Source organism: Lepisosteus oculatus, chromosome 5, assembly GCF_040954835.1.
Source record: "Lepisosteus oculatus isolate fLepOcu1 chromosome 5, fLepOcu1.hap2, whole genome shotgun sequence".
Classification (NCBI taxonomy): domain Eukaryota; kingdom Metazoa; phylum Chordata; class Actinopteri; order Semionotiformes; family Lepisosteidae; genus Lepisosteus; species Lepisosteus oculatus.
This window is the reverse complement of record NC_090700.1, coordinates 19,344,613-19,369,133: the sequence shown is the minus strand read 5'-3', so window position 1 is coordinate 19,369,133 and position 24,521 is coordinate 19,344,613. Positions and strand designations below refer to the sequence as shown.

General features: G+C 38.1%; 1 protein-coding gene across 2 annotated transcripts in view; it reads left to right on the top strand.

Moving 5' to 3' along the window:
* Positions 1 to 14,677, top strand: part of ltn1 (listerin E3 ubiquitin protein ligase 1) — a 31,967-nt gene extending 17,290 nt beyond the window's left edge. The window contains exons 21-30 of one of the 2 annotated variants that reach the window (XM_006628199.3): positions 488 to 632; positions 2,905 to 3,118; positions 4,197 to 4,434; positions 4,882 to 4,962; positions 5,678 to 5,864; positions 7,509 to 7,680; positions 8,216 to 8,436; positions 9,597 to 9,791; positions 10,985 to 11,152; positions 13,074 to 14,677. In XM_006628199.3, the coding sequence (XP_006628262.2) occupies positions 488 to 632; positions 2,905 to 3,118; positions 4,197 to 4,434; positions 4,882 to 4,962; positions 5,678 to 5,864; positions 7,509 to 7,680; positions 8,216 to 8,436; positions 9,597 to 9,791; positions 10,985 to 11,152; positions 13,074 to 13,136 (1,684 nt within the window). In that variant the 3' untranslated portion in view covers positions 13,137 to 14,677. The other variant, XM_015342000.2, reaches the window with a different exon arrangement.
* Positions 14,678 to 24,521: the final 9,844 nt, after the last annotated feature.

Below are 24,521 nucleotides of genomic sequence, written 5' to 3'. Positions count from 1 at the left end.
TCACCTTTTTTAATATGTATTGTGGAACAGAAGGACGAAGAAGACTCAGCAGGTAGATTTAATAAGTAAAAGTGATGGATTAGTTACTCAAACACATCTTATTAGCTGTGATAAGGTTTTTGAAGACTGACTCATGTGAGTTATTGTATTTAAATGACAAGATTTTTCTTCTCACCCAAGCTAAGCAGTGTTAATAAACCTGCTATAATAGCAGAAAATTCTTCTGAAAGCTTTGAGTTAATTATTGAGTAAATTGATGATGTTCTTAATGTACATACATTGTGACTCCTGATTGTTTCTACAATAGCTAAGATTTTTGCACAGCAGTATATGTTTTCATTTTTTTTCTCTCCATAGAAATTGTAGGATGTTTCACTTAATTATATGTAATCAAAAGTGTTCAGCTCCCTTTTACTAACTACATCTCAGTTTACAAGCTAATGTTAAAGACATGCTTTGTCATCTGATTTTCCTTCTTGTGTTCAAGTGACCTAAAGGAGGCTTCTCCAGAACTCTTGGCTCTCAATGTAGAAATGATTCGCTTCCTGTGTTGGCTGTCAAGTCACTCTCCATCTTTTCTGAAAGATTCTCAGTGGGATTTTATCCTCTGCTCAATGCTAGCTTGGCTGGAGGTAAGGTTATGTCAGTTCATTTCAATTTTCACTTGTATTTTCACTGTCAGGGCTTGTTGAAAATGTTCTCATGGAGAAGTGGTTATTCAAATTTTATTATGAAAGACTGGGATATAAAACTCTCTCTGATAGTGGTTATTTCACATTCTTTAGTTTCTTTGAAAAAAATCATTTGTGGTGCATTTTATATGTTAAAAGGAAAGGTGAAACTGGAGGTTTTGCCTGTGTTTTTTTTAAACAGACTCAACTGATCATTAATTTTTGCAATTTCAGTTTATATATTGTTTTTAAACAATAAAAGTTGTTGTTTCTGGTGAGAAATAGGTTAATAAAAGTGTTTGTACTAAATGCAAAGAAGTTTAAAATCAAGTTAAGATCATAAAATAAGTTAATATAAATATATGCATGATCTTGGTCATAGCAACCTGGAAGTATAGGGCATAAGGCAGGACTGGGTTATCTGTCTCTCACAGCACACACACGGAGAATTTAGAGTTAGCTGTTAGGATATGTCTTAGGGAGGGGGAAGAAAAGCAGAGCACCCAGAGAAAACCCATGCAACCCAGTAGAACATTCATCCTCCACACAGATAGCACCTCAAACCAAAAGCGAACCCAGGACCCAAGAGCTGTGAGGCTGCAGTGCTAATCGCTATACCATTTATACTTTATATATACATTATAAATAATATTATTACAAGTTAGCAGGGCCAGGAAATAACTGAAGTATTATAACATAGATGTACAAATCTACAGTATGTCAGAAGGCCTATACAAATAGAGTAATCTGCATTTTTAAGAAATGGATCCTAAACATAATTAAATGTTACTTCCTCCAACATTGATGCCCCAAACTGAATGGGAATCAATTCCTGTTTTAAAAATGGAGCACTAAAATCAGATCAGATCACTTTATTAGCCACATACAATTTCTTGCATTAGGAATTTGTCTTTTCACAAACTCCAGCTTGCTCTCCATGAGACTAACAGACAGGGAGATAAGCTTGGGGTCAAAGCGCAGGGTCAGCCATTGTACAGCACCCCTGGAGCAGTTGGGGTTAAGGGCCTTGCTCAGGAGCCCAACGGAGTAGGATTCCTCTGCCAGCCGAGGGATTTGAACCGGCAACCTTCCAGCCACAGGCACAGATCCTTAGCCACGGATCCACCGCTCCAAAATAAAATAGGATAGAAGTCCTGAGTATTACACAATAAAGGAAACCAAAATTTCCTAAACTAAGTTAGACCTCATGCTTTATATTCCAGTCATGAAGAAGTCAGGAAATGGTCCTCTTGCATTGCTCAAGCTCAAAGAGGAGGGTGGTGGTGATATTCCTTCTCTTTCCTCTCTTTGTCTTCTCTGTTTCTTTGTCTTTTTTCCTTGTTTTTTCTCTCCCTTGCCTGTGTATTTTGGATGTGTTGAATCTCTATCCTTTATAATAGTTCTAATGATTGACCATGAAGTTCATTATCCTGAGTAAATCATCAGAAACACGCTTTTTATAATGTGTTTTACCTTCCCTTTAAACCACCTATGGTATAGGCAGACAAACAAGCAAACGATATTGTAAGATCTATTGTAAGACTCTTTTAACCTTGTTTTTGCAAATATTGCCACTCCTCCTGGGTCACAAGGATTTTAAAGTGAGTGTTTTTCAGAAACTATGCATCCATTTTCTAACTGTTTCTTCCAATTCAGCAAGCAACTGGCGCAAGGCAGGGTACACTTTTGATGGGATGCCAGTTCATTTCAGCGCACACACACAAACAAAAACACGCGCACACACATCTAGGGTCAATTTTCTCAGAAGCCAATTAACCTAACAGAATGTCTTTGTACTGTGGGAGGAAACTGACCTGGAGCACCTAGAGGAAACCCACATGAACACAGGGAGAACATACAAACGTGCAGATAGCAGCCCAGGTCTAGAACTGAACCCAGGGCCCCAAAGCTGCAAGGCAGCAATGCTAACAACTGTGCCACCCACAGTTTATTCAGTATTGCAGAATTGTAATGATTTCACACAGATTCTCTGTCTAATTTTATTTTGATTGTAGTGATTTTTGAGTAGCACTTTTGGTTGAAATTATGAGTCCTTATCAATATTTTGAAAGCCTCCAGAAAAGTCTAATAAGTACTTTGTTTTTCAGTTCAGCTAATCCTTGCAAGGATTAAAGTCCTGGCAATGTGTTCCAACAAATTTATTACAGGCTTTTACTAATGTTGCAAAAAAAGTGTTGCCCCAATGATGATTGCTTCCCTTCCTCTCTTTTAGACTGCAAGTGAGAACACTTCACTGTATTGGAATCCTTGGGTACAGCTGTTTGTGTGCCAGACATGTGACTTAATTGTGGCTCTGAGTGAATTTTTCACCGCTCCCCCTGCAGCTATGGTGGAGCTCCTCCCAGTTAACCTGATGAGCGAATGGGAGGAGTTCTTTGCTGAGGGGGTGCATAGCCTGCTTCTACCGTTGCTGGTAAAGATCACAGGTGAGCACAGTCCTTCTTTTGCTCAATCTCTTTCTTAGCCTCCAGTTTTACTTCTTGAATACTGAAACTATGTGTAGAATGAAAGTGTGAGACACTTTCAAGCTTTTTAATAGGAATAGAGAAACTAGGGTTACAATTCAACAGTGATGGAAAGTACTGCACAAAAGCATTTTCAAATTGTCAAATTATGAAAAATCATTTGCAAGCCTGTTATCCGACACTTTGCACTATTGTGATGTTTTGGTTTCACCTAATGCTGGTGTAACCAATAGTTCTAAAGCCAAGTAAAATAATGCCTTTGTGATATACTTTATTTTGGTAAATGTGATAAGTGAACAGCACAGCTTGAGGCAGTTACAGGAACCATGAAGATCAAGGAGCTTTTGAACACAGATCACCGCACAGATCAGAATAAAGTTTTTTTTTTTCCTTCGATTACAGTGAAGTCCATCATTAGAAATATTACTATAGGCGAATCTAGATTTCAGCAGAAAAATAACCTGAAGCACTAGACCAAAGCCACACTGGTGGGGTTAGAGAAGAAGAGAGTGAATATCCTTGAGTGGCCCAGTCAAACTCCTGGCCTGAATCCTAAAAACAGTGTATGGTGAGGCTTGACTATTGTAGTTCCTCAGCTATCAGCTGTGCAAAGTTGGTAGAGACCTTTCCAAACTACTGACAGTAGGAATTACTGTCAAAAATGTTTCCACCCAGGTATTAAGTTAGGGGTCTGAATACATATGTAATCAGTAACTTTCACATTTTTGATATTTTTTGCAGATTTTTCTGACATTCAACATCCTTCACTAATAAGAATCTTCAGTTTGATTATTACATTTTTGAATAGTACTTTTGCAAAGGCATTGTGTTTGCAGCTGGATCAGTTTCAAAAGATCTTATTGATATCAGTACTATTAAAAACAGTAATATACAGCATATATAACGTTAAATTTGGCTATTGTATACAGTGATAGCAGTCAGTTTCGGAATAATAGATGTGTGGCGTTATCACCTCAGTTTTAGTTTAATCTACATGTGTTATAAAAATGAACTAATCTCTTGTTCTCTCTCTCCACAGAAGAGTTTACTGAACCAGATGATCCCCTCTTCCCTCTTCCTGTACTGAAGGCTTTAGGCGATGCCCTGAGTTATATTCCAGTTCAGCAACTGATCCAAAATAAACTGCCTCCCAGGTTTATAGCAGGACAGAGAACAAACCTGCCAGATAAATTACAGACTTTACTTAACACTCTTGCCCCACTCCTGCTGTTTAAAGCCAGGCCTGTCCAGATCACAGTCTTCCAGATGTTGAACAAGTAAGCTGAAAGTTTGCGTGTGTGTGAAACAATTATCTCTTCTTTAATTGGAAACTAATACAGTCATATTGTCGTGCTGTTCAGGAGTTTTGTTTTTTTAGTAAATAAGATAACATTTGAAAATGGCAGTGGTGCTTTTAAAATCTCCTATCTGATATTACATCCACTCAATGTGATTTCTTAACCTCCAGTCACACATGAACCCAGCAAGTTACTTTTAAAGATTCAGTTTTTTTGTGACACAGGTAATTGCTTCATTAGTAATAATGAAAAGTCATGCCTGCCATAGAATCTGTACAAGTGTATTAATCATTACAATAAATCTATTGATGCTAATAATTGTGATACAAATGACAGATAAATTATATTTCTTTCCGTTTTGTAATTGGAAATTTAAAAAGTTTACTAACATGCGTTTTACTCAGCATGTGTTTTTTTTCTCTCAAGGGTGATGCCTCAGCTTCCAGAGTTTGACAGTGAGAGTGACAGTGCCAGGTCTGAGGATGACGAGGGCGAAGAGCCATCTTTGTAAGTGTCTTTAACCTACAACACCCCAGCACAGTCTCAATACGGCTTTACTAATTTTGGCGGGGGGGTCATGGTGGCTCAGTGGTTAGCAGTTCTGCCTCGCAGCACTGGGGCACTGGGTTCAGTTCCTGGGGTGCTATCTGTTTGGAGTTTTTTTGTTCTCCCTGTGTCCATGTGGGTGGGTTTCCTTCAGGTGCTTGGTTTCCTCCCACAGTTCAAAGACATGGTGGTAGGTTAATTGGCTTCTAGGAAAATAGGCTCTTGTGTGAGTGTGTCTATGTGTGCTCTGCCATAGACTGGTGTCCTGTCCAGAGTGCTTGCCTTTCTTGCGTCCTTTGCTTGCCAGGATAGGCTCCAGCTCCCCAGCGACCCTGAATTAGTTAGTTGATGGAAGAGTACACTAGGCATATCGAATCCTGGTCCTGCAGGCCTGTTTGTCTGCAGGTTTTCATTCCAACTCACCTCTTAACAGGTTCAGCTCATTATTGGCTTGATGGGACGAGTTTCACTCTTAATAACCTGCATACACACCAGCCCTATAGGACCAGAGTTGACCACCTCGGTATTAGATATTTTAGAGTAGTTTTGAATATATGTTCTCATGTAGTATACACTGAATGGCTTCTAGAATTCTTAGTTAATGAGGCTATTTTTATTACCTTACTATGATATGTCATGTATCATTATGCTTTTAATCTTTGTTTCATAAATGTAGGTCACCACCTGCTGCTCTAATGTCAGTGTTTGCTGCGACTGAAGAACTGCTAGATAACATTCTTGGGGGTGTCCAGGTCGGAGAATTTGCAGTTGTCCAGAGCTTAAGTGACGAGTATTGTTGTATATTGGGGTATCTGCTGACCTGGAAGTTGGTTCTGACTTTCTTCAAAGCTTCTTCCTCTCATGTAAGCTTTCAACACTTTTTTTTTTTTCCAAAAAAGAGCTGAACATATCGGGGAATATTAGATTCTAGTCAAAACTGATGACTTGTCTTTTTCGACATGTTACATAAGAAAGATTAATTTTATTCATTTTAGTCATTTTATCCCTTTAGAAAGTGTTTTCCTGCACTGCATGATGACAATGTTGTTTATCAAATCAATTTACACAAGCATGAATATTTATTATTAATAATAATGCCTTTTTGAGTGGCTTCTCAAAGCTCTCCAAACTATAAATAATATTGAGTATAAAAACAAAATATGAAAGTCTTAGACTTTAAATCCACCAAACATCTATATAATCTTCTCATTGATTAAAAAGACAAAATACAAAAGTTAATGTGTATTATCTCTCTGTTCATAATTGTTGATTTTGTTGATTTAACAATTATATAAAATCAAGAATGTTGTGTTTTGATGTGTTGATAAAATCATAAGGCCAGAAACCTTTTTCTAGTGATAATTTTGCAAAGGCAACATTCTGGACAGCGCCAGTGGGACTTTAGATCAGGTGAATGCACCCCAACTACGGTATATCTGCATAGATATTAGCACTTCATAAAATGTATAAATGAATAACAGATACCACTAAAAATGTTAAGGCAAATCAGAATTATGTTCAAATTAGAAAAATGTGTAAGAAAAACTTGCCCTAACCCTTTGGAAGTCATACCATTGGAAGTCATACCATCAACTGTGGTGTACTCATGGTGCATATGATCACTCCCAAGACACTGGCTGTTTATTAATTGTCTACCAGAAGCTCTTTCCTGCCCATTATGGTATTTCTTTGCACAGAACATTTTATATATGGTGTAGCATTCTTTATTTTGAGCAGCTGGCTTTTTTGTGAGCTGTTTTCATAGAGATTCTTTGAAGAGCAACAGTTCTTGTTTTATTTCACAAGACGCCTGACAGGTCTATCAGTAAATCAACTAGAGTTCTAAAAGTGTGTCTACCATCATAAATTGTCTTGAAATATATCCCATGTATCAAGATTCCAATTATGTCCTTTAGTGTGGCTCCACAGCAACTAGAACAGTCAAGATTGTGGAATGACACTTTTAAACAAACAAGATGTTGCAGTGGTGTAAGCCTCACACAGGGTGTTTGAACATTAAGTAAAATGAAATGCATTGTAAATAAGAATTCCAGTCTTCTGTTTAACAAACGAAAGATCTTGTGATGCTTAATTTGCTTGGAACTTTTACTGGCTTCCTACCAGTCTTTCATGTATTGTGTAGCTGAGCTTTTGTGCTGGTGACAGTTTTCCGAAGGGTGGTAACTTTTATTTAAATTTGTTTAAATCTATTCATTCTAATTGCTGCACTTGATTACTGCCCAGCTCCAAATCCATGGTATCTATTGGCAACTTTAATGTTCATCTGTCATCTATAATTATAATTATTTGAGTCATAAACAGTCTCTTTGAGTCAGGAAAATGCTTTTAAAACTTAATTATCCATGTGAAATAGCATACAAATCTAAACATTTTGTGACAAAATCTTAAAACCTAAAGACATTTAAAATTCTTAATTGAAATCCTCTTTACAGCTAGACTACAAGGTTTTATCTTTTAAGCTGACCGTGCTCTTCTGCTTTCTTCAGTTGAGGGTGCAGTATTCTCTCTATTTGCGGAAAAGCAAATCTCTGAACAAGCTGCTCTTCCATCTGTTCCGCTTGATGCCGGAGAACCCAGTGTATCTGAGCCAGGCGGTAGAGCCAGGGAACAAGGACAGCAGGACCTTCTTCACAGAGAGCCTCCTCCTGTCTGTTAGAGGTAAGTTTGACAATCGCAGTAGTGGCAGATCTAGTTCAGGGCATTCCTGAGTGGTTCATCTGATAAAACAAAACTGGCAGTTTAGGAATCTCCCATGATAAAGCCAAAATAGTCTGAATACTTTCAGAAAAGCATGCAGTGATGCTGGCAAGTGAATCCTCATCTAATCTAAGTGTCTCCTGTCTCTGGCTAGGCGTCTCAGGAACCTAGTGATAGAAGAGCACATTTACCCATTTAGCAGTTCATTTTGCTTCGCCGTGGAAAGAGCCTCCAGGAGTCCTCAGTTTTGGAGAGGTTGTTTGTCTTTGTTCACTTGGGTAATTTCAGGACCATTGTGGCGAGAATGGTTCGCTAATCCACACGGGCGTAGAGGTCAGACGAAACAATTACAATTTTGTGTGCAAGCTTTTATGTGAAAAATGAAAAATGGAAACTTTTGATTGGAGTTCATGGTTGAAGCATTAAAATCCAAAGCCCTCTCAGTACACTGGGTTAATAGACATCCGGTTGCAGTAACGTCATGCCTTGCTTCCAGAATCAGATGGCTTGAAGTGGGAGATTCCCCACCTGGCATGCTCCGTCTACTACAGCACATTGAAAGACCTGCCAGCAATGGTCCGGCTTTGGTGGAATGGTCAGGAGAAGCGCATCTTCAACACCGTCGATAAATTTACCAGCAAATATGTGAGCAGCGTGCTGTCCTCCCAGGAGATTACATCCGTGCACACAAGCACGCAAACATTTGAGAGCATGACAGTAAGTTTTGGTAATAGAAAGGTTACTTTTCAGTTTTATTTTGCCTTGTAAAGTGTTTGTGCCAAACAGTTGCAGAATTAACTGCTGAGGACGTGTGAATTACTGAAACATCTCAGCTGCCAATTACTAGGAAGAATGATTGTTCAATAAAAACAAGAGGTGGTGAATAATCATTTAACATATCACTTAATCAACATTCCCTTATTACTAAGGCTCAGGCAGTTAATTAAAGACAAATTATTTTTTAATGCTCATTAATTGCACTCCTATGCTCTAACCCTCTTTATTTGCCTTGCACGGGTTTCTGGCAGAGTTTCACTAATTGTAATTTTTTGTGTTTTCTGTAATTTGAAGTAGTTAGCTTAGATTTTTAAATGATTTTATGGAACAAAGCAGAGAAATTGTAGCAATTCAGAAGATTATTAATGTACGTCTAATTGCATTATCTTTTACCCCTAAAGTTTCCTCTTAATTAAACTAGTGAAGCTAGTTTCTGACTTCTTTAACCTGTTGTGCAGTGGGTTTGCAGTAAACTGTCTAGGTGTGGTGTGATGGCTGTGGTCTATCAAGTTTGATCACTTCAGTGGCAGATGAAATGGGACCCCATCTGTACTTGAAATGCTTTTAGATCCTTTGGCTTAAAAAAGAGCTATACAAAGTATTAGTATTAGTAAAGGCCCAGTTCACAGCAGATTAGGTGGAGACATGACAGATTCTTCTCCATTTGGGAATGTCAGGTCAGTCAGATATTTTTTTCAGTCAGGTTATTTTTGTATTTATTTGTATTTAATTAAAGCATTTCTTATGCTTTAATTTCCAATACGTGAATGCAGTTTGTTAATTATGCTTCCCAAATAACTAATTTTAAACTGCACAGATAAAATGGGAATGTGAAAAACATCATAATACATACATTTTCACTTACAAACTGTGCTGATCTTCACTCAATGAGACACATTTAGTGGCAAAAAAAATCCTCAAGATTAAATAAATCATTCAATAAATACAGTACATGATCTGAGCCATAAATATAATAAATGAAAATATGTGCTAATGCAGCATGTTTGAAGAAAATTTGGAATCAAAAGTACTTGAAAAAAGTAGAACCCTGTCAAAAGGCATTCTGGTATGGGTGTGTACCTTTGTTTTCTCTGTATCAGGTAAAGGCACGCTCTGCCACCCGAGAAGTGATCGCGACCTACTCAGTGGATGACATTTTCATCGAGCTGGTGATCCAGTTGCCGCCCAACTATCCGCTGGGCTCTATATCGGTGGAAAGCGGGAGGAGAGTCGGGGTTGCTGTTCAACAGTGGCGCAACTGGATGCTCCAGCTCAGTACTTACCTCACCCATCAGGTACACTTAGTGTGGTGGGAGGCAACAGGCAATTCAGTAATTTTGGTTAGATGGGGTTAAGAATGGAGTAAAGAATGCAGGATTCGGCTTGGTCCAGGCTGCCTTGCACCCATCAGGTTAGGCTCCAGCTCCCCCTGCAACCCTGTATTGGATAAGAAAATGGATGTAATAACGTTGAGTTATTATATATTTTGTATAGCATTTTATCTTTTCATTTTTTCGAGACCATTTAAAAATAACCAATTCTAGTATTCCATGCTTTCCTATTGTCTATAATAAATATATAGATTTTTTGTCTTGCCAATTTATAGCCTAATCGATGATGCCAAACTCATGAATCCAGGAGTATGGAACTGGCTATCATTTGCCTCAGTAAAGTTCACACTTTCCTGGATCATGTAAGGGATATGGTATAATACAAGCTGCAGAAAGAGTGAGAACAGCAATTGGAAAATCAGGTTGGCTTGACTAAAAAAGAAAAAGGAGAAATAAAACTGAATTCACCAAGCATGTAATGCTTCATAAGAACTTCCCCTAAGTGATGTTAATGCCAGAGGAGCCATTGAGAGCCAAGATAATAAATAATAATAATTCTTAACATTTAATAGCACTTTTCTGGAAACTCCACTCAAAGCACATTACAGATAATGGGGACCCCCTTCACCACCACTGGTGTGCAGCCCCACCTGAATGATGCGACAGCAGCCAAAGTGCTCCAGTACACTCACCACACATCATCTACCAGTGGGGAGTAGAACAGAGAGATTAAGCTAATTCATAGATGGAGATTATTAGGAAGCCATGATTGGTGAAGGCCAATGGAAAATTTGGCTAGGATGTTAGGGTAACACCCCTAGTCTTTTCGAGAACCACCCTGGGATTTTTAATGACCAAAGAGTCAGGACCTTGGTTTTACGTTTCATCCAAAGGACGGTGTCTTTTTACAGTAGAGTGTCCCCATCACTATACTGGGGTATTAGGGCCCACACAGATCACTCAGGGTGAGCGCCCCCTCCTGGCCTCACTAACACCTCTTCCAGGAGAAACCTTTGTTTTTCCCAGGTCATCTCCCATCCAGGTACTGACCATGCTCACACCTGTTAAACTTCAGTGGGTTGTCAGTTGTGAGTTGCAGGGTGATATTGCTGCTGGCTGTAGATAACCTGCTGTGTTGTTTTCTCTGTGGCCTTCAGAACGGCAGCATCATGGAAGGCCTCGCACTCTGGAAGAACAATGTCGACAAGCGCTTTGAAGGAGTGGAAGACTGCATGATCTGCTTTTCCGTTATCCATGGCTCCAATTATTCTCTTCCGAAGAAGGCCTGCAGAACTTGCAAGAAGAAATTCCATTCCGCATGTCTGGTAAGAAATGCTGTTCTAACAATCATCTTCTTAGATTGTTGGAAACCATATGGTACTAAAAGATTGAGCTATTCCATTTTTTGTATTTACTGTGTGTCGTCATGGCATTGTAATGTTGCACAACCGGGGTTTGACTTGGAGCGCAATCCAGGAGAGTTAGAGAGCCCCACCTGCTGAATGAAAAGAGCTACATGTTACTGAATCTAGAGGGAGCGGGATATGCACTTTCTCGGAATGAGGAGCAGGATGTTTGCAGACTGGAGAGCCAAGTAGCCACGCATGCAAGCAGGTGCTGTGGCTATCTGGGGTACCAGAGTGTGATGCAGGCAAACAGTCAAGGGTCAAAATCCAAAATCCAAATTAGCAAAGGTTGTTACCAGGGAGACACTGTAACGAAGCACTAGGGGATTTAAGATAAGATCACTTTAATGGCCATACACTGTACAATTTCTTGTATTAGGAATTTGTCTTTTCGCATACCACAACTTGCTCTCCATGAAACACACAGACAGGGCGAGAAGCTTGGGGTCAGAGCGCAGGGTCCGCCATTTATACGGCGCCCCTAGAGCAGTTGGGTTAAGGGCCTTGCTCAGGGGCCCTACGTAGTAGGATTCCTCTGACGGCTGGAGGATACGAACCGGCAACTTTCCAGCCACAGGGATAGATCCTTAGCCACACAGCCAACGCACCACCCAGGAGATAAGTTAAGGTCCAGTCCAAGTTAAAAGCCAGGGTCAAAGTCGACACAGTTGGGAGACAAGGCAGGTGCCAGAGAACCAGCTAAGCGAAAGACAGGGGCAAACACAGAGACAAAGGTGCTCTATGTTCAAACTCAATGGCAGAGCCCTGAACTCCAGGTGCAGCAACAAACATAGGTCTCTTATTCCAGATATACCATCTTCGTCAGATCCAATTAGTACTTTGCAGTATACACTCATTGAGGCTTCACTTTTCAAATAACATTTTCTAAATACTTTTTCATAGTCTCCAAAATTACTATCCTGGATTCTAAGTACATTTTTTAAATGGAAAATTAACTACCATTTGCTTTGTACTGTTGTAAGTATTGTAGTAAGCATATGTCAGAATGCTCTTGCTCAAAATAATATACTTTTTTGCCAGGCAGTGACCCTGAAAACAATTTACTTGTAAAGTATAACATACTTGTATTGATCAGTTTTGAACATTTTCATTAATTGCCTATCAAGTGTGTTTTGAAACTGGTCAAATTATATCGGTTGACACCAGTGCATGTATACAGGTCAGAAGCAATGAAAACAGCTGTCAAAGGAAAGTTTGTAAAATATATTCAATACCACCTTGCTTGTCAGCTCTGGACATGTTCTGATACCATTAGTTATGCAGGTGAAGTATAGTGAAGTCTAGTCTGGCTTGCTTTTCTACATCAGTTAGGCACTCATTTTCATAGTGCAGTGTGAATGATAAGGACTATCTTGTCTTTACATAACTGAAGGGGAATATTACCTTCATTGGCCACTGGTATTTAAGACCACTGAAAAGCATCACAGTGCTAAGTTTCTAAAGTTGAAATAGTTGTGATTATTTCACTCAAGTGATAGGATAGAAATACAGAGATAGTTTTGATGGCAAATTTGATTGATAAAAGTTAGAATATTAGAATTCTAAAAAATATATACTATTGTTTTTGTTATTTTTAAGCAGACATGCTAGAGTCAGCTGCTAGAAGTACAAGTAATGGGTTTTATTGACTTTATTGATTTGGGTAGGTCAAGTTACTTATCCAGCACCACAGGAAGATTTTGTTTACAGTATCATCTCTCTGGTTAAAGTAGAGGTTGTATCACCTCTAGCATGTCAGACCTATTGAAGCAAACACAATCAGGATATTTACTCGGTGTAAAAAAATAATCATTAATAACGCTTTTCTTTTGCCTTGCAGTACAAGTGGTTCACTTCAAGTAACAAATCGACATGCCCCCTGTGCAGAGAAACCTTCTTCTAATGTATGCATCTTGAAAAAAACCAAGAAGAGCTTTCTGCTGTCTGCATTTGTATATTTGTAAATAATTTATTAAGTAAACCAGTGTATCTGTAGTAACACAAGGACAATGTAACTTAGGAGTTTAGAAGGTATGACTTATCACAAACTAAGAAGCAGTGCTTCACTGGAAAAGATTGGACTGAATTATGCCAGAGTTTTGCCTTAAGAGATGAGTTGAGCCATAAAATCTACAGGAAGAATCAATCGTTTAAGACTAAAAAAATGTACATGCCTCCTTCATTGTTTGTCACTTCTGGCTAGTGAAAAGTGCAAGCTGCATAAACCAGCGAGAATTTCCAACAGTGCTCCTTTCCTGAGCAATGATGATCTGGATGATTAAACAGTACAAATGTGATCGAAATTGGAAAGAACTTTCTTTTTTTTCTGAGAATTGGAATTGGTATGCTTAATGCAGCTTCATAGCTTTCAAGACAATACTTATCAGAAAATTAAATGTTTACAAACAATTTTTCCAACATAACACACACCCACAGACATATATACACACATGCATGTTTTCGTAACTAAAATAATCAGTGAACTTTTCCAAGCTGACGAAATCTTAAAGATTGTACCTGTGACGTGTGGTTTGAATCTTGTCAGCAGGGGTGATTTTTACACTGAAATTTGAGTCCCTTTGTAGTGTAACCAAGCTATTTATCAGTTACAAGACATCAAACTTTAACATGTTGGAGTGCCTCAATGCCATGCAAATGGGATTATGGGTTGGGCCACAGAGTTTAGATGTTAGTGGCACATTAACCATAATTCCTTCCTTATATGGAAGTTCTTAAATGTTGGTGTTTGCGGCTGGGGAATGATTAGAGGGAAATGACTAGGACATCCTCAACTGTGACAGTGAACACTGTATCTTGCCAGACAGCTGTGAGCTTGCAGTTTTACTGGAAAGAGCCTGAGCCCTAGCTCTCTTCTTGCAGGTTCTCTTGGCTCACAGCCTGAGTAAGAAGTAAATGGCTTGATGCATTTCAGATTTGAGGTCACCTACATCCTTGATACCTTTCCCCTTTGCAGTCCTGTTTGTGGTGGATGTTCCTGGCACATAATAAAAAACAAAGTTTGAGGTTTTTTAAACAAAAGGTCTCTGTACAGGAGATCAGACCATTACACCTCTTATCTGATTTTGCAGAGCAGCTCTTGAGGATCCTGAAAGAATCTGCAAGATAACGCCAAGAGGGTTTTTTTTAGGTGCAGAGGTACATTAGGTATTGCACGAATAATACTTGATGTATTGAACTCTCGAGCAAGGCTTTTTTAGAAGACAGTGTTGTCAAGATGAAAACTGCTCTTGATCAACTCATGCAAGGCCAAGATATTGTTTAAACTGTAAATATTTAATACTACCACTGAACATTCAGAGTGAAAAGGTGATTTGGAGGCTACAAATTTGATTGTACTTTTTAAAGATCAATACTTTTTATCTTACTGTTTTGTTTTCTTGCCTTGGAAAGTATTACTATGAATAAACAATGGAACTGAATGAACACTGCTTTTGTCTAAGTGGGTGTCATTCTGTTTTTCCCTCTGTTAAGAATATAGTATGTATTGCATACATTTTGCTCATGGTTAGGATAATGGTTTTCGAGTATTTTACTTTCCACATATATTCTTCTCAGAACCTTAACATTGTGCTAAATTAACACCTCCTTTGGCCTTACAAGAAAACACAAAACAGGTTGGGAAATGATCTGCTTCTGATAAATCTTTTGGGACAGTAATAAACCTTTTTAATGTTTTAATTATTAACAACTGTATTTCCATTTACAATATTCTGTGTACATTTTCATTCTGCATAAAAGATTATCTAGTGGAATGCCTTATTCAATTATTGGTAAAAATATTCAAATTAAAAGTGGTGTATACACATTTAATTAAATTGAACATTTTAAAACAAGACCAAAGATGTTCATGTATGTTAGCATAAAACTGCAAAGGCAAGTCAAAAACTAAAGTATGTGGATTGCATAAATATTCCCCCATTTTGTTCTGCAAACCCAAATTGTCTCAGGTGCACAATTTTATTTTAACAAGTCTCACAATTAGTTGATAGCCTCTTTGTGCAATATTATTGGTTTAAATGATTTCAAAACAGCTGTCTCTATAAGATCCCTCAGTAGTGAATCTCAAAGACTAAGCAGCTTTCAAAACAGCCTATGTTTTGATTGCCAGATTTTCAGTCCTTAAATCTAATTTTGATCTCCATATTTACTGACAATGCTTATTTTGCTAAAAGCGTCCAGTCACAGAAACTCTAAAGTTCCAAAACTCCAGTGGTTTAAGGTGAAAGTCACATCTGTGAGTGACACCAGAATTAAGTAATCTATTGGGTTCCTGCCAGTTTCCTGAACCCTTGACTGAAATGAGTTCAATGCTTAATGCCTAAAGGGGAAGGGTGATGTTGTCTTTTACTATAACACAGAATACAAGGTCAAATTGGTGAATGCCGCCTTCTATGCCTGTTGTACCAAGAGGTCATCAGCCAACAAAATTCAAACTTTGTTGTTGAAATTTTTTTGTTATACTGCTTTAGGAGTATTGTACAGGCTGTGCAGCCATTAAAAGTACTTTGTATGTGACTAGGAAAAGTAATAACCAGTTGCAAGAAAAATGTAATAAGTCAGAGGTAAATTATTGCTCCCTTACATAATGTGTCCAACCATTTTAGATGCAGAACAATTGTATCCTCTAGTTGTCTGAGTGTTTTAAATATTTAATGTGTTTATATTCCATTTTTTCTTACAGCTTTATAACATGGATGATTCATACACTTTTAGGTATTTACTGTGGATTCTGTATTAAAACGGAATTTACAGTTCAGTTATACAGCTATGCATTTAGTAACTTACACAACTTGTGCTTGTCTGCAGAGAGAACTACAACAAGAAGAAAAGTCAGTAGAAGTCACTGATCAATAAATCACTAAAGAAATGTTGTTTACTGGTTCAGTTGTCCCTTTAACCAATTCTGAAACACTGTTGCAAAGCCACACATGAATCCTCTAAATAGGAAATGCCTTTATTTTTCAGGCTGATTTAAAGTATTTCCCATGTTTCTGCCAAAATTGATAAAAGAGGGAACTATTCCTTCCCTCTGTGTCATATTACTGATCTACAGGGTATATGTATGCTCCTCCACTCCGTTGGAAAAATGCTATTACTTATATTTTAGTGCCCTGGTAGCCTAGTGATGAGGATTTGGTGCTCTCAGTGCCACAGTCCATCGTTTAAATTCAGAGAAGCTTTAGTCACATGTTAGGCTGCAATCCAGTTTAGGTGCCATGGTGACGTGACTGCTGTAGCTTCCTCATAGCCCATGAGTCTTGGGGCATTCAGACACCTTTCTGAATGAATTCTGCATAGTCTTCCTGCGTTCTAGTGGGTTTTCTTCAAGTACTCTGGGTTTGGCTTAGGATACTACATTTAAGCCCCTCTAAGTTATGTCTTTCTCACTGGAGGAGGTGGTTCTCAATGTGACTAAAACTAAATGGCAACGACAGGTATAACAGCCCCCTCTCATTTGTAGACATTCTGATGTACTTGGATGTTTTCAGGTTTTGATTTATTTTAGTTCTAGTTCTTAAGAAATGATCCAGAAATATCAAAGTGAGTTTTTTCTCTACAAGGTGCTTTGGCAAAGATCTTGCAATGCAGGGAGAATCTGGGTTCTCTTATGCTTTGGACAGCACTGTAGTGATGTAGGAATTTGGTGTGATACCCCCAGCAGTGGGTGAAAACCCTGCCCAGATGAACCAGTTGTTTGAAGGTTTTTTCCCAGTGCATCACTAGGCAATTCCCTTTGCAGCCTTCTTGAGATCTTCAGTACATCCGGTGTGTAAGCAAATTATAACCCTAAATAAGATAACTTAACTGTAACATAGTTACCAAAGTCATAAAAGAAAAATATTGAAATGTGCGTTAGTTATTAGTTTGTTTTTCCTTTCTTAATTAAATAAGGACAGAATCATCACTTTTCTTCCCTGTGTTTTGTCTTTTTCTGAAATAAAATGAGCAGTCTCTGTTGACAAGTCTGAAAAATTATAGTTTTCTTCATGAAAGTACTAGGAGTCATCTCAAAATCTACAGTGGACTGGCAACTCATTAATTACCCTGAATTAATGATTAAATGGAATAAACAAGCAAAATGCTGATTTTCTTTTCTGTCAACCATTTCTTTGGTGATTTTGAAGCATGTTTTGGAATATTGTCATGTTGAAAGATCCTCACAGCCTCCTGGCAGAGGCAACTAGGTTCTTGGCCAAAACTTTTGAGAATTAATTATGGGCTCCAGGACCACTAGCAGAGCAAAGCAGCCCCAGAGCATCAAAGATCCCCCACCATATCTTACAGTAGGTACTGTATGATGCTCTTTTTGGTATATGCTTCCCTCTTCTTACGCCCCACATACCTGTGGTAATTGTGGCTAAAAAGCTCAATTTTGTTCCCATCTGACCACAGCACCCACTCCCACTCAAAATGTCAATTGCGTTTGGCAAATTCTAGGCACTTCAATTTGTCCCTTCACAACAGCAGGAGCTTTCTTCTGGCAACCCTTCCAAATAGCTTGTTGGCATGGTGTTGTCAAATAGTCGTTTTTGGAACAGAATGACCCCACGATACCACCAATCCTTGTATTTCTTTAACTAAACCCTTTGGATGTTTCTTTTTCCACCCTCACCATCCTTCTCACTGTGCATGGGGACAAGATCAGCTTGTGTCCTTTTCCTGGCAAATTAACCACTGTTCCAGTGGTGTTGATTTTATTTTAATTACTGCTCTGCTTACTCATTGCATTGTCTGTTTTGAAGGTTGAACAAAAAAAAACTTGTTGGTCCAAGGACTTTTATCAGTGTACAGTAATGAGGCCCTCATTCTATATCAAAGATGCTCTGAAATGCGATTCCTCCCCATATGCTCACACTACCATTAGAACTTTAGCATAATGCTCACCACAATGTAGTGATACCTGTGGTCTTCTTTCAGTCTTATCAAGGCAAAAACTGCAATAATCAGTTACCCTCTAACTCAAAAGACAGAAATGTTCAATTGGCATCACGTTACTATTGAACCACCTTTGAGCATATAGATCGTTTTAATGTACATGTTGAGCTGTAGTTATTCTGGTGTTGTCTTACTTCTTCCTGGAATTGCACATGCTATAGTCACTGCAGTCTGAGAATGATTATTTAGATGGATTTCATGGATGTGACTTCCATAGGCTGGTGTGATGACCTACTGTCTTTCCTGGTTTCTATGGGCAAAATAAACAGACTATGCCCATAGCAACCAGATCATTACTCCAGGTAGGTGTCTTTCACCATTCTTATGTTATTTCAATTCCCATTGTTTCGAATGGCTATTTACATTGATTCTTTATCAACACATTAGTGCAATTTTAACTAATTTTAATGTCAAATACCAAAAAACACTAGTCCTGTTGGTCTTGATATGAAAACTGTTAATGCCAAGGACAAATATTACTCAAACAATCAATAAATCTATCACTTAAAATGTAAGTAACACATTTCTGCCTGATGAGTAAGTTATGTAAAAATTAAGTCTTAATGTGTATTCATTGTGTGTTAGTATAATAAGTATGTAGCTGGTTTAAAGGAAATGTCTTAAGTGTGTGTTTGTAGAGCATAGATAAGCATCTCTGAAAGGGATTTAATATTCTTGCAGATGTTTGATTTTAGAAATAAACAGTAGCAAGGATTCTGAAGCACTGAAGAGATTAACCTGTCAGGAGCCCAATCAAAATAGTGAATAGATGAATAAGGTTATTTTGGTAATGAAATCCAGTATCTTATTTTTAGTAATTTATCAAATTATGATAAAAAACACATACGCAGTCTGTCATCAAGGAAGTGTTATTAATAAATGATGAATCTAAGTTCTGCAACTATAAAAAATTGCAGTATCCTTTCATTACTCATCAGCTTTAAAAATGTTGAAATGTTGGGATGAAAGGAGAAACACAGGTGTGCACAAAAAGCCAACACATGAATCTTCATTAGGAAAGTTTAAGGGTTTCTCTAACAAAAGAAACAACTTCATTAGTACCTTTATTTTGATATCACTGCAAGTAAAATTCATTCAAAACATTCTTCTCAACTCAGTATAGCTATCCAGATTTAGAACTTCTAATTATTATTAAATATGGATTATGAGGGTCATAATTCAGTTTTATTCAAATCAGACAGATATCCCAGTCTCTGCATCTACTATTTAGTGTGGAAAGAGTGTAAGAGTTAGTGAAGAGATGCAGTTTTAAATACAGCAGTTTTCTAAAACCCGTTTCCACGATGGCTGATCATAAGGATGGATATAAATACCTACTCATATATTATGTTTACAAGCAACATAGCCTTTGGCTCATTATTTCAGTAAACACTTTTAATATGATAGAAATGCCTGGCATCAGTTGCATTCAGTTACACAATATGCTTTTCAGATCATGTGTAAAATAATTTATTGGCTAGTGGGCATGAGGTATCAGAGATGCACATATTGAATTCATTGTGGTGAACATGATGGATGGAATTATAATCCTGCAATATCAGAGGGTGTTTTTGTAAGGTTTCATTTGCAATTCAGTGTTTTACACAGAAGATGGCACCCATTCACTGTCAAATTGTAAATTCGTCAGTGGCCATGAATTGGTACAGGAAAAAAATCTGATTCTGTTGTTTTTCTAAATCTTATATTCAAAATAATATTAATACATTTTTGGGGGGATATAATAAAGAGGAACCTTTAGTAACTTAAATTTAATTCACACAGCAAACACATTTTAGAAAATCACTTTTTTTCCACTACATTCTGAGCAAATATCATAAATTGTCTCCACCCTAGATTAGGTCTGCCAGAAAAAACAACCTAAACAAAGTTTTAGATTTCCTTTGTAATACAAGACTTGAGGCTTGAGTGTTATGGTTATCAGGTTCGAGTTTTCATGTATCCACAGCACCTGAATGATGAGATATTGGTTTTGTGGTGTATTATTGTATGGGTGATTCTAGTCTGCAGTTAACTTCAGTTCTTAAAAAAACATTAATGTTCAGTGTAAAATACATGTATAGCCAAGGGTGTTCACCTTCAGTGCTGGTGGAACATCGCGGTTGATTCCACATTCTTGTTCGTAAATACTGTAACTATCTACTTAGTTTTAACACTTTTGTTATTTAACTGCCACCTTTATCAAACATGACTCACTCTGAGAACAGGTCCTGAATTATATAGATTTAAAGCTGAAGTTTATGGTATAGAGTGGCTTAACATCCTTTATCCTGAGGAGAGCTGTGGCGAGTTTGTCCTGGTAGACAAGGGCAGGACTGTCACGGATGTCTGAAGGGAAAAACCGTGGAATGGCAGGAGAGCGAAAAGACCCTATGTGTAGCGGTGACACGGGGGTTAGCCCAGGCTCAGCTGTTCAGGGAATGCCGTATAGAAACCTATGCCCTCAGGTAGTGGACGTGGGGCGATCTGGTGCTAGGCGGGTTTCAGGACATCTGAACGTCAATGCTGAGTGAAGGCAGACTGAAAGACCCGGAAATATACAGCCCCAGAGAGAGAGAAACACCGGAAGGACAGCAAAGAACCGGAAATGAGAGACAGGACAGAGAAGGAGCGCCCTCTGGCTGCAGAGGGCGTGACAAGGACTCCACCATGTAGGGGAAGCCAGTCGTTAGTGGTGTAACGAAGCATTTTTCAGGACCCTATACAGACGGCAGAATCAGGAGGGGAATGAAACAAACACCGGGAAAGCAGACTAGCATCGGGGCTGGAAGAAGAATAGGGGGGCGTGTCGATGGTGCGCTGGTGCTCAGGGGGGCATGATCCAAGGCAAACAAGTCCAAAGGGAGTCCGTAGAGTAATCCAGAGTAGGCAAGGGTCCATAGCCCGGTAATCCATCCAAGACAGAGATGTGACAGAACTTAAAAGCTGGAGCAGGATCAAGCGAAGTGTTGGGGGAATGAAAAGGGGTAACAGGACCAGGTGCTCCAAGCCCCAAACCCGGATGGTCAGGACGCCGTTGCGAAGCCTATGCCGTCGAGTCACTCCTGGACTTGCTGGTAGGCAGGCTTCTGGGCATCCATATTCCAAAGTTGAGCCTGGAATGGTGGAAGTGTCTGGCTTTTGTAGGGAGGAGCTAAAACAGGAGGCTGGTGCAAAAAATCAAGACAAACAAGAAAGAGCGTCCTTCAGAGCAGGGGCTTACAATCGTGACAGTGGAGCACATACAATACACGCAGAGACCATTTAGTCACTCCAATTAACACAGCTAGAGTGTCTTCAGAAGGTGGGAGGAGACCAGAGCACCCAGAGTAAATCCAGATGAACGTAAAAACTCCACATAAAGACCCATCCATCTGGAATCAAGAACTGTGGGGTAGCTGTGCAAACCACTATGGCAATGCGCTGCCTAATGGTACAACTAACAAAAGGATTTCATTATCATACAGTAAGATATAAAGCAGGCTACTTAAAGTTAAACAGAGCAGCTCTAGTTATTACTCTACAATTAAAGGAAGTACACAGCACTATTTTGTTTGAAAACATCCAATGTAAGGAAAGCTATTTAAATATCTGGTGTAAATTGGTGCTGAACATTGGCTATCGCAGCTTTCTAAATTTTCTTTGCAGTGCTTGCTTGGTCCAAGATTTGTTTTATCGTGGGTCTATTCTCAAATGCTTTGTATTCAGTAATTCAATAATGCTGCTGTTGTCCCTACAAATAAGACTGCATCAAAAATGTCTGCTGTGGTGTATATATTTTAGTCAAGGAGTTTGTTACAGTGCCCTGAATTCAGGAAAGGTTTAATGTAATTCCTCTATTATCAACCCTTTTAAAAAAGGAACACCATATGAATGAAAATGATAATGCATTAAGTCACAGCACACATGGTCTAATTTATGGATGCTCTGCATGATTAAGTCATTCTTTATTAACGTTATGGTTCATATACATTTCTATATCTATATCTATATGTAATTTAATGGTAAGTGATGATTATGGGCACATGCGTCATTCGTTTCAATGTACATGGTGTGTTTTTGTTTTTTGCAACTGTCCAGGTTCTGTCATGTTTTCAGCTCTCAGTACTTCAGTTTTTCCTGATCCTACCTGTTATGTCAGCACATGTAAGGTATAAGGTTTGTAGTTGCGACAAAGTTGTGTTCATGTTTTGATATTTCATGACAGCATGAGCAAATATTGAGCTCACAGCCATTTTGTCAGGCAGTTCTGTGACGTGGTGAATAAAGCCTTTCTGCATTATAACACTATGCAAATCAATGAGTCCAGCATATCCCCTGCCTCTATCATTTAGCCACACCCTTTTAGTTTATTTTTGTTTGTTGCATTCTGGGACTTGGTCATGCCCAATTACATTGTACTCGCAATGAAATGCAACAATTTCTAACAGTATCTTAAAGCCCATGGCCTTGAACATTTTAATATGTGTTGCATCTTGGCTTGCAAATGGCCTTATTAAAGTTTTATGAAATTCTACTATTTCTTTTCCTCTTTATTAACAATTCTATTTGACACAGGCATTATCTTATGTGGCAGGATTTTACAAATTAGTTAAATATAAAGAAGTAACAGTGACTGAATATAGATCACTTGACTGGAGGAAAATCACAGCTCTTCTTTTCCCTTTTCCTATTGATAACTGACATTGCATTCTCCCTTGTATTTAATAAATAACAACACAATCAGCAAGCAGAGTTTATTCATGGCCTCTCAAACCATATTAACTATGAAAGCTAAGCATCACTACTAAAAATGAGCCATAACTCTTGCGTCTTAAATATCAACTTCAGCGATGATTTTAACTTGTACTTGCATGTTTACCATACTATCTACCTGTATTAATTATAAAGCTATCTCTAATACAGGTCAAGCCTGCAAGAATTAAGCTACATGAATTATAGCTACGTATAATGTAATTATTGTTTATGTTGTTTTAGCTTCTTAAACATCTATATCTCCATTAGTGAATTCTATTTTGCCTGTTTCACAGTTATGATTGTTTACCTTAATCATCTGACATTTTCTGCACTTTGTATGGGACATAAGGTGAATTGCAATTGCCTCTAATAAATTGTCTCGAATCTTCAGAATACCAATAAACCAACAACATCCAGAGAGGCATTAATAATACATGAGACTCAATACTTCAGATGACTCCTTAAGTGGTGTATGAAACCATGGTTTCCCCAAACTGAAGGAAACCAAGAAAGGTCAGTTCTGGTTTGAGTACATGCAGCAATCAGTGGCTGTTTTCAATTACACATTTTGATGGTGTCCGAAGTTTTAGAGAGATTTGAGCCAGAAACACATCAAAAATGCAACACTGGACTCTCTTCCTAAAGTTTTACAAGTAAAATGTACTGATGGGAGTATATAGATGTATGCCTGCTGTCAAAACCAACCATCTTTTGATTTGTTGGTTTACCTTTTACCTGTTAATTACTGTTGTGAATTCATCTTAACATTAATTTCATCATGTATGACATCTGTTCTTTGACATTTTTTCATCATTGATGATATCAAATAATTGTTGTGTTCAATATTTAAAAAATCGCATTATTTTTATATAGGCATTTGTATGCAGATGGTTATATGTGAAAGATATAGTATAGGAATCAAAAGGTATTGTCACATCTAAGAAAGAGCTTGAATTAAATGTAAACATTTGTCCTTGACTACATATCTCATTACTAAGGAGGGGATTGAAAGATAACTACACACACCACAATCTCAATTTGTATGTTAATAACAAAAAGGGCTCCAGCACTATGTTTGTTTCCTTTTTCCAAGGGCTTTTAAGCTGAAATATATCATAAAAATTGAATGTAATTATGGCAACGGGAAAACATGTTAATGTAACAAACAATACAATGCAATTTCCTTTTGTTTAGTGTCGAACCAAGAGAGGCAGTAGTAGCAAGGAACAAAATTAACTTTTCCCATAAAACCAAAACTCAAATTTATATACATTTTAAAAGACCCTTTATAGTCATTGACACATACCTTTTACTGAATTACAGAACCAGACCACCAGGACTAAGCAATTGCCCCTTAACAGTTTTCTTTGATGATTATTTTTTTTCAAGAAAGCCTATTGTATCGACTGGAATCTATGCAGGCCAAGTATGTGTATCTCACACTCATTACGTTCAGTTGAACAGGCCGTTTCATCTCCCTCACCATTAATCTCTATCAATATTTCCATCTGAGAATGCTGCTTTATGGTTTGGATTTCATTATGAGTGGAGGCGGAGGAGTCTTGATATGAAATGGGACCCAAATTGCCTGTAGTCT